Source organism: Rhyacophila brunnea, unplaced genomic scaffold, assembly GCF_057557595.1.
Source record: "Rhyacophila brunnea isolate RB1 unplaced genomic scaffold, BYU_Rbru_1.0 scaffold_22, whole genome shotgun sequence".
Classification (NCBI taxonomy): domain Eukaryota; kingdom Metazoa; phylum Arthropoda; class Insecta; order Trichoptera; family Rhyacophilidae; genus Rhyacophila; species Rhyacophila brunnea.
The window spans coordinates 620353-631997 of NW_028232882.1; the positions used below are offsets into that span (position 1 = coordinate 620353).

General features: G+C 34.5%; 1 protein-coding gene across 1 annotated transcript in view; it reads right to left on the bottom strand.

The window, feature by feature from the left end:
- The window catches only part of OdsH (Ods-site homeobox), a 138179-nt gene extending 131415 nt beyond the window's left edge, over nucleotides 1-6764 (bottom strand). Inside the window, exon 1 of the mRNA XM_085949883.1 lies at nucleotides 6486-6764. Coding sequence (XP_085806009.1) covers nucleotides 6486-6764 — 279 coding nt within the window. The remainder of the gene's footprint in view (nucleotides 1-6485) is intronic.
- Between the last annotated feature and the right edge of the window lie 4881 nt (nucleotides 6765-11645).

Genomic DNA, 11645 nt, shown 5'->3' on the forward strand with positions numbered 1-11645 from the left:
AGGAACAAGATACCTATTGTTTTATCTTTTGATTTTTGTTTACAATAAGTAGGTAGGTACCTAGATACCTACTCAATAAACATAATTATGTGTATATTGTTGGTAGGTAAATTAATTATATTAATGAATTATAGATAATTAATCAGATAGGTACCTACTTACCTCCTCGTAGGTATGTATTAGTAGGTGTCAATACCTACTTAGGCGGTAAGGTCAAGGGTGATCACAGGCCATTTATCTATCGTTTTCTTGCGACCAATTACCGCCATATATTAATATTGGATAGGTACCTACTTATCTAAGAAACCTACTAAAATATTTAAAATATATCGTAGGGAATATAGCCTACCTACGCTTATCTACATACAGGCGGTTGTACTCCTAACGGCGGCCCTGTGGATATTTATTGACAGTAGATAGATAGGTATTATACCACTGTTTAAAAACTCGTCATGCAATTTTAAAATTTACTTATTAGGTATCTGTAATACTTAATAGGTACCTAGTTTGTAGGGACTTAAATTGATAGGTAGGTATAAAGTAAGTAATAATATTTTTTTCTGGGCTGGATGTTTTCTTTATAAAAATGCTATTTACCTGTAAAATGCATTTTTCTCTAAATAGGCAGTTGTAGATATTTACATATTATTTTAATATACCTCCCATATACCTATATACTTATATATATATTGGCATATTGATAGATAAGTCATGTACCTACACCTTATGCATAACAGAATTTTGACTAAACATTGTATTAAATTAAACTATATCCAAATCATAGGACAGATTAATTATTTGTTTGTTCCCTGATCCTAATATTCTTTATATTATCTTCTACCTAGGTACTTTGTCTGATAATAAGTACCTAGCTACCTACAAATTTCAATAATTTGTAATGCCGTGAAAAAAAAATCAGTAAATAATAGACTAGACCGAGTGTAAGTCGCAAATGCCATTTAATTATTTTAGCAAATCGGAATTTTTATCATGTGAAATAAAAAAACGGGATTTAGGAGAAAAAAGCAACCTAAAAAACGCATAGTTCAATATTTATACTCAATTTTTATTTCTATAATAATCATAAATGACAGAACTCAAACTACAAAAATTTTAATCAAAATATTAATATTAAACAATATTTTTCCGGACACTCGCCTAAATTGAAATTGAACAAGTAACTTAAATGTAGGTAGATATTATTTGTATTTGTTGAATAATCTTGATTTTAGCTGTCCTGCACGAGTCAATCTATTTTTGATTAAAAATCGGGACGTTCCACAAAAATCGGGACGTCTGACAACCGTAGGTATAATTAATAGACAATGCCAATAATGCATTTATTTTTTATCGTAACTATTGATAGGACATAAATACCTATGCTTGAGAAAAAATGCCTAATCAATCATTGATAAACCACCATTGACTGTTAAAAATACATATTAGTCATATTATTCTGACACGATTTTTTTTATTTTTACACTTAAGTATAGATACCTATCTATCACATAGTGAATGAAATTTTTACTTAGATACCTAAAGACATAGGTATAATACAAAGAAATCTACCTAAATTTTAATAATATAAATAAAAAGGCAATATAGCCTACCTACGCTTATCTAGGTACATACAGGCGGCTGTACTCCTAACGGCGGCCCTGTGGATATTTATTAACAGTAGATAGATAGGTATAAGCTAGATGTTATTTAGCCACTTATAGGTATGAAAAATATCTGCACATTTAAAAAATTAAGTATATTCATACTTTGTGACGAATCTACCACCGTATCTATTGTAAAGAAGACTGTCACTACATACAACCTTACAAATTAATCTTGTATGATTTACATAACATATTTTTTTCTCACTTTATCATGTACCTAGATAGGTAGGTAGGTACATAACATCACTGGGTAAAAAAAAATGACATTAGCCATATACTTAGGTACCTACATATTAGGTTTTATACAACTTCCTTTTATAAAACATTAAATCTTACTGAGTTACTACGTACCTATTTATTTTTTTAGGATGCGAACTTCACAGAATAGTATGTACTAAGTAGATATATCTACCCAAGTGGGTAGGATATGTTTTAACAGATGATTATATTACCTATATTGGCTAAATTTTTAGATCACAGAGAAGATATTACCTACCCAGGTATGTGACTGACAGCTATTAATTACAAAATAGGTACACAGTAGGTATGTCCCTACCTATCTACATAATCATAAATCACTTCATTTCAAGAAACTCACATAAGCAATCAGAATAACTTTAGTAACACTTCCATACACCGACAATATAGGTAGGTACCTAATTATGTAGGTTGGTGCCTACCTACGTACCTTTAAGTAACTATATATTTGAATTATTTTAATTACAAACAAATCTTATGTCGGTGTAGCTGGACTCCAATTTCGATTATATTTTTTTAAATTTAATTAATGTCTGGCACGAATTTTTATTATAAGTATTTTTTAAAAACAATATTTGCAAACTTGAAGTTTTAATGTTGTTCGAAAATTGAATTTTATAAGTAGATACAAACGAACCTTTTACAAAGTTTCAAAACCATAAACAAACACCACTTGAGAAAATAGTTCCGAACTCAATTTATGATCCGTCCGAAAAAAACAGTTCCGAATTCAAAATACGAACTAACGTAACTGTCAGCGATAGCCGCGCCGCGATTTTACCGGATGTCAATTTTACATTTCATATTTGGAACGTGCGGAACATTTCCCGCGCAACCGCCTCCAAGTACTGACTTCCACATTCAAATTCAAAAAGCTCTGGAACGTTATATAGCGATGTCTCTCTCGCACACAGCACGCTCTCGTTCATTCAGTGAGCCGGCTTTGATTCAAAAAGTGGTTTACATACAACGTGAGGATACTTGATCTCTTTCTAGCACACAAGATTTGGTATAGAAGCTTGGTGAGCTTTACATTTTCTTTCTCTTTCACGCATCCCCACCCTGCTATAGGTTCAACGTATACTGAGGGTGTAAACAGGGATTTTCGCTGACGTTTCAACGGTGTTTACAAAAATATATCCAACCATTATTTAATTAATTAAATTTATCGTTTGTAAAAGTATCACATCTTTTTATTATTCGTAACAATAATGATTGTAACCATGGGTTAAAAATACTTACTATACTTTAATTAGGTACCTGTTATATGACTATATAGTTTAGTTTTTCACTAAGAATGTGTTAAGTAATTAGTTTTAGTCCAGCAAACAAAAATATGACATAAGAATATCTGCACTGATCTCATCATCTATGAAAAGTTGATGGGTTTAGCAAATAAGTCATATGAATTTTTCCAAAGACTGAATTCTTTCTATACTTTTTATACATTGATAAGGATGACTGATGCAGAGAAAGTTAGAAGGCAGCAGCAGAGGTATAGAAGGAGAAATATTTAGATAAATAATAACATATATTGATACAATATTACAGGTGTTGGAAAATCGATGCAACTGACAGAATATAATGAGATGTAGGTACCTATTGTAAATTAGTCAGCAACCTTCAGTCATAGGTAAGAAGAAGAATGTAGGTACTTTTCTATGTCCTGGCACCTCTCATCTATGCACACTCTTCCTCAACTAAAAATCATACAATTTTCTGCCATTTCGATCAAAAGTAGAAGTTATCTACGCATTGTGTGTTTTCTTTGGAAACGTGTGAATTTTACCAAATGTTGGATTCAAACCAACAACCCACGAATAGGCCGTCTCTCTGCCACTACTCCACCGCAGACACATAGTCGTAAGATCTTAATGGTATCATATTATCCTTATACGAGTATAAGTACCTACATATAATAGTAAAAAAGCAAAAATACATTGAAATAATATTTTCAATTTCGAACTTTTGTTATATCGTTGCGTTAGTGTGTTTTTGTTGAAGACCGTTTGACACATGCCACGCCGCTCGGTGTGAAAATGACAGCTCTATCAAAAAATCTACGAGACGGTCTCCGGCTGGGCGTGGCCGAGTGCTCCGTCCGGTCCCGCCCACCATCATGGCGGGCCGACCCTCACTGTCACGCAATTGGCCAGATGACCAAACCAGCCTACGTGCGTTTTCCGAAGTGGGGGCTGGAAGGAAATCTTAGCGATGAGGAAAAACAAGAGAGTTCGGTGTGACAGGATGACATTGTTTTCTAATGAGAGGTGGCGGGAATTTTTTTGAATTTCGCACGTCGCCCTATAGCAAAACCATAATAACTATAATAATACACCGGATACCTAATTGATTGATATTGCGTTGGGTAATTTTATTGAATAATTTTCAGGTAATTAGGTAGGTATGATTGATCATATTAATTTTAATTACCCAGAGGCGGATTAAGACACTTAATGGCCCCAAGCGCAAAGTGATTTTTAGCCTCATAATAAAAATGTTTATGGGTTTCATGTCATTACTTATAGGTAAGTAGGTACTTAAATAAGTAGATATGAGTTTGTATTTTTGGTAGTATGTGCTAAATTATGTAAACGTTTGACCTTACTGTAAACTAAATCCAAGTTTGACCCATCAAAAATATATAGATACCAACTTAGGTACAGTGGCGAAAGGTGGAGGTAGGTACGCTGTGGAGATCCAGCATAAATAATGCACCTTAAACATTGTCAGTAATATTTATTTGTTTAAATTGAACTAAGAATACAAACTTAGTGCATAATAGGTAGGTACCTACATATTAGATTAAAAAAATTACACGTTTATTGAGGCATCAATTATTACCTATCACATGTTACTCAGTCACCAAGCTTACCTTTTTACATTTTTATAAAACACGACGGTCGAGCGGCTTATACCTAATGTCGTTGGTTCCATTTTCGAATCTTGGTTCTGGCAAATAAATAAACATACTTAAGTATTGTTTTTCAATTTGTGTTTCAAGGTTGAGCAAGTGGCTAACATCCGTTTCTCATAAAAACAAACATCTGTCAATACAAACCTCCACTCTGTGGAGGCCCATTATGATCTTATTAGGATCGGACATGGTGCAAAAAAAAATTTAACTAGATGTTTTATAGATAGGTAGATGAATATTTTTAGCAGGGTTTACCTAATCGAAATTTAAAAACCATCTTCAATATGTAGGTATTCTTAGTAGGTATGTTAAAAACAAAAATATGTTTGACTGACAAGGTGTGCAATATTTATTCCGGATCTCCACAGCCTACCTCCATCGTTCGCCACTGTTAAGTATCTACCTACCTGGGCATATCCTACCTATCCACCTACAATCGAACGGTTCGATTCGAACCTTTACGAAGCTATAATAATCGTACCTAGGTACATCAGTACCTACCAATTTATTATGAATGCAATGGTGGAGTTAATTGCGAAATATAAGTACCTACCTACTTACCTATATTATATACCTAGTAGGTATATTTTAAGTATACCTACTTTTTGATGAAGCAGCCGATGTTTTTCACAGGAAATAATAAATAATCACTGTAAAGTAGGTAGGTACCTATAGGAACTATAGACCTACATATTTTGGGTGAGTAATACGTATCAGAATTGTATCAGTACCTATCTAATAGTGTTAATCTAAAACAGAACTGTTGAGCAGTATGTAGGTAGTATCTACCTACTTATTTAATTAATTATGTAGGTAGGTAGGTACTAGAGCAGTGGTTGTTAATCAGTATTCTTCGGAATAATAGTGTCACTTGAAATTGTAAGGTAGGGTAAGGTTGCTATGATTGGACCACTTAACATTGTGATGGTGTAACTCATCAAATATTATTGATAAAATAAAACAAATTGTTCATTTCAATGTATTATTTACTTTATTATGTATACATTTTAGCATCAGTCCAATAAAATGAACCATTTTCGAGATTTAACAGGAAAACCAAATTTTTGTTTGTTTCCGTCTTTGGACCACATGCTCCTTGATTGGACCACTAAGTTTCCATCATTGGACTTTGAAAAAATAATAATAATTTACACACGTGGTCCAATCAAGGTGCTTTATAATAATATTTTATAAAAATGAAACAAAGGCATTCTCCGATTCTTCATGGGCTATCACAAATTCATAGTCAGCAAATACATCTTTATTCAGAAGATAAATGCCTGTCTTCAGAAAGCCATTTGCAGCCGTACCAACAGAAACAGCTCTAGAATAGGCTTATCCAAAGAGCATAGATACTTGAAATGTTGTCACACATCTCACAGGGTTTTGACGAAGCCATTTTTTGGTTTCATCTATGTAATAACTACTCAGCGGCTTAAAAAATGACACATCAGTTTGTGGAATGTATGTGCTGGAAGTGAAAGCATTACTACACCATGTTTTTTTGCATATCTATTGCATCCAAGTTTTTGGTGTGGCTTGTGTGACCGTCCAGTATAAGCAAACCTTTTTTTCTGGAGATGGATTTACATTCTCCACAAAATGTTGCATCCATAGAAAAAATATTTCTTTATTAATATAGCCACTGTCTGGGGGTTGAAAGCAAATATTGAACCAGGTGGTGCTCCATCTTTCAATTCATCTTTTGCTCTCTTCCGTTTAAATATGATAAGCGGGGGAACGAATAGGCCAGCAGCATTGGCACAACATACAGCTGTGGTCGTTGTGCCACGTTCTCCACTAGTGATTGCTCCAACTTGGTGCTTACCTTTCAATGCCAAAATTGTTCTAGGTTTTCTCTGCAAGTTGGAGAGACCCGTTTCATCAATCTTGAATACACGCCGAGCATCGTTAATGTCATGCATATCCATAGATGTCTGAAGTTTATCAAAACAATATTTAATTGTAGCTTGATTAAATCTGGTAGCTCTGTTGAATGAAGTAGCTCTCGGTTATCGTAGGCTCAAGTTTGGACGCCGCTTCATAAACCCGTAATACCATATCTTTCCTGCAATTCGCTTTTCTTTATTAAATCTATTCTTTATATTATTTTGCTCAGCAAATTGAAATGCCAATCACCTGACATCTACTGGAGTGATACCATACAAACAACCTTCAAGCTCGAGAATGTGTTCGCAAAGCTCTGTCTCTAATAATTCTAATGGTAGATCACCTTCGGAACCAACTATCTGAATTTCTTCTTTAGTTTTTGATTGCTTCCATCTAGTCTTCGTTTCAGTGTCGCTTTTGGAACTCCAAACATTCGACTTGCCTTGTTCAAACCTACTTCTTTTTTCTTTAATGGCTGTAATGCCAATGACATGCTGGGCTCATTCCAGGTATATTATTACCTCTCTTCGCCATTATGGAATGCAAAAAGAATATAATATGAAAAATGTTATAAAATCGTTCCCATGATTGGACCGGTCCAATGGTAGAGTTTAACCATGGTCCAATGATAGCAACTACGGGTGCTGTCACAAAAACAAGTTTCACAAAAAAACCAAAGTATTAGCGTAACAACTATTATCATAGTTGCAAATAGAAATTAATTACCTAACATAATTGATGTAAGTACAACCAAATATAGTTAATAGAATCATACTTACATTTGTTTTAGTTTTACTTGATTGTTATATTTTATGCACGATGAATACACCAACGAACGTGACTCATTTACCACATCCAAGACGAGACTGAAACAAGAGAGGCGCGGAAGAGGCATGGAAAGCTTGCTTTGTGGGGTCACTGATGGTTTCTAACGTCTTTTATTTCTGATATACCTACGTGGTCCAATGAAAGCACTGGTCCAATGATCGCAACCTTCCCCTAGGTAGGTAAAAATCGCAAAGGTAGGTATTACCTACTCAAAAACCAACTACCTAAATATCTAAATATGTTTCATTCGCTTTATAATAAAAATGTCATGGGAATTATTTCTGTTATGACAAAACAAATAGTAGGTATTGAGAGGAAAGGTTGTAGAGTATTCTCCAGATAACCTTGCCATTGCACATAGTGACAAGGATTTGTGTGTATACGTAACCGTATAATTGATTAGTAAAAGCCAGGCACTTGATTGGTTTACTCACGTACGCCGTATAATTGTATTAGTAAATTCGAAGCACTTGATTGGTTTACTCACGTTTTAATTTAAAAAAATCTATTACAAATGTCAAGGTTACTCTACCTACTTAGGTATCCAAGTTATTTTTCTTTTTTAAATATGGGAAATTATGTTTGGATCCGAAATACAAAGTGGAAGTTGTGTAGTTCATAGGAAATAAATGCTGTGGATGCAGAACACCCAAAAATACTAGATAAAATAGGTATAGGTACATAAGTAAGTATAAGTACCTATCGCATTAAAATTGATTCAAAGAAGTCTCATTTTCATAAAACAGTTAGCTGCCTACAAATTTTAAAAACATAATAGGTAAGTAGGTACCTACCTACCTAGTTTTATTGATTAAATAATGATTTCTTTTTTATATTTTGAAATGTCGCTTAAGTAATAGGTATGAAGGTACATCATGGCCCACACATCCTAAAACGGCCCCCCCAGCCAGAATCTTTGGCAGGCCCCCCTACCTATCGCTAAGTTTAATGTGTGATGCACAACAGAAGCGTTTTCAAAATTGTGTTAGAGGTAAAAGTAAGGGCCTTCGGTTTATTTTTAGGGATTTTTGTAGTTTTAATACATCTACTTGAATTATGTAGTTGACAAGTAGGTATCAACACAAAACAATAAAAATGCATCTAACGACCTAATTTTTTAAATGTAAAATTCTCTCTCGTGAAATAGCGCCGCAGGTGACTTTTTTACGTGCTATTAGAGCAAATTTGTGATGTATATTTATCTTAAATATGTGACTGACCCGCCACGTCGGACGTCCCCTGAGACCGGGCCCCTAGGCTAGAGCCCTGTCAGCCTCCTCCTTGTGGGGGCCATGAGGTACATAGTCTATAAATTTTAATTACTCGTAAATATAGGTAGGTACTTAGGTATCATAATATCAATACATAATTTGTTTAGTTTTATGACCTTGGTGATTTTATTGTCCAACACATTTTTCAGGCCTTCATCCAGCAGTAGAACGACTTCGGCTGATTATGGTGATGATATTTTTAATACTGTACATTCTAACCTAAACACGCACATATTTACATAGGATACATATTATTATACTTAGCCTACTGGTAGAGACCAATATTGAAAGAGGCCATTGCGAAAGTTTGGCGACCACCCCAATTGGGATGTGGGCATGCGAACCTATTCGCAAAATAAACCCTTCTTAATTCGCGGCCAAAACCGTTAAACCGTTTCCCGAAACGGTCCCCCACCCTGCCGGCCCAAATCAGCCGGCAGGCGCTAATGCATAAATGGAAAATAAAAAAAATAAAGTACCCCGCTCGGTAATTTCCCGCCAAATAGAAAGTTTGGGACTACCATTAGGTACACTTTTACCACTTTAAGTAGCGTCCTTTTATCTCTTTTCCAACTTAAACAGTTTTTCCAATTTTCTTTTCTTCCGTTTCCATTTCAGTTTTCCTACTTGTGAGGTCAACAAGGTACCAGATGAAGGTAGATGTAAAACTATAATTGATTATCCGTATATATATCATACATAATTTGAAAACACTCCTAAGAAATAAAAATAACGACAAGAAATAAATGTTTTTGAAAAAAAATTAGACACTAAGCAGAATTCAAACCTGCGCCTTTGAGTTATGCGCCCATGTTCACTGACCATGGCCCTCACAAGGGGGGCTGACAGTGCTCTAGCCTGGGCGCCCGGGTCAGGAGGGGTCCGGTGTGGTAGGTCAACCAGATAAATGAGATAAACACACATCACAAACTGACGCTAAGAGTAAAAAAGTCATTTGCGGCGCTAATTTACGTCAAATGCTAATGTTGATTATGGTTTTAAAATATGTAGTTATGCGATGCAATTTTTTATGTACCTAATAGTATGTCTATACTCGACAATTCAATAATCCAATTGAATATATTAAAAAATACTGAAAATCGCTAAAAAAAATATACTAAATTAATACTCTTAATTTTACCTCAAACACCATTTAGAAAACGTTACTGTAAAGCACCATCCATACTGCCTTTAATCGTAGTGATAGGTACAGGTAGGTATTATAGGGGCCTACCAAAGATACTGGCGTGGGGGGCCGATTCAGGATGTAGGGCCCATGGAACTGACCACTAGCTAGGTATACGTATCCTTTATAATTGCGACGAAGATAACTAGTGTTTTTACAGTATACTTTCAGAAGCGCTTTCTCAATTTCATGTTTGTCAATCAGCTTTTGAATTTTAAATCAATAAAAATAGTTTGATAGATTATCTTACCAGAGGCGATTTGCAAACTCCTAAAAAATGATTTTTGACAGTCTGAGTGTGAAAGATCAATCGACGTTTTAAAATTCTGGAAATAAACCCATTGTTGTATTTTTATAACCATTGAATTTAATGGCTCCGTCAACTACACTGCCTCGCACCACACCCGGTTTGTAATCGGGCTATCACGGGTACGTTCGTTTGGATGTAAGATCAGTATTTTTTATTAGTGTTCGAAAAATATATTATAAGTACTTTTAGATATATCTACCTTCATATGTATTATTTGTACCTACACGACAACAGGTCATGATGCTCAATTGCAGGTAGTGTAATTACGTAATTGGTAATAGAGTAAAACCATTCTAAATCACCCCAGGCTGAGAAAATCACATAAATATATTGTGACCTCACTGAGAATCGAACCATAGCTCCCGGATGAAAAGCAAGCGCCTTACGCGCTACACTACGAGGGCCATTTGACTTTATAACTGGTAATATCTCAGTTATAACGTATTTAATTAGTATAGGAACCCCAGACTGAAATCGCCATGCACTCAAATGTGCTTTGACCGATTTTTCATCACTTAAAAAAAATTTTTGAAGAAATACCAAACAATTAAAGTGATGAGATTTTTACTTTTGCGATATGGAGCCGAAAATATTCTAACTGCAAAAAAATTGTCTTTGTGGCGACCAGATCGGACCGGCTAAAAGTTAGTTGAACCAACTTAGAACTCTTCTCTCTCAGTAGGTATACATTTGTAGCTGTCAGTATATTATTGATCAAATATCTATTTTTAATGTATCAAATTATTGATATGATAAACCTCATTCGCAACCATTTTCTCTAAACCCAAATACATAAGCACAGCTATGTCGCCACAACCATAATCATCATCAAGAGCCCCACAACCCAAGGTTTCCTCCAAAAATTCTCTCCATCTGTCTCTATCCAAAAAGGCCGCTTTTCAACTAAGTAGCACGCGGAAGTTAGTACCTATCCAATTTTTTAATTTAGCCAAAATATTTTAGGTACCTTCTGTTTTTCATAGACGCTACTGAATTAATACGTAAGAGTCATTCATATTTTGAACATGACCTAACTAACTCCGTGTCCAGATTTTTTTACATACGTAGTTGGACGTATCACTGTTCATCGTGAGATATTGTATCAGAAATATATGGTCGTATAGTATTGAGATAAAAAATACGCTCTTTTCTGCAAGGCAGCTCACAGTGAACAATGTCGCTCGGCAAAATTTAATAATACGTAGATACAATTTACATATAACCAACTAAATAACTTGAACATTTAAAACTAAAATTTATTTATACATAATAATGTACTTTACAAATTACAAATTCAAGACGTTCACAATATGCCATGAAA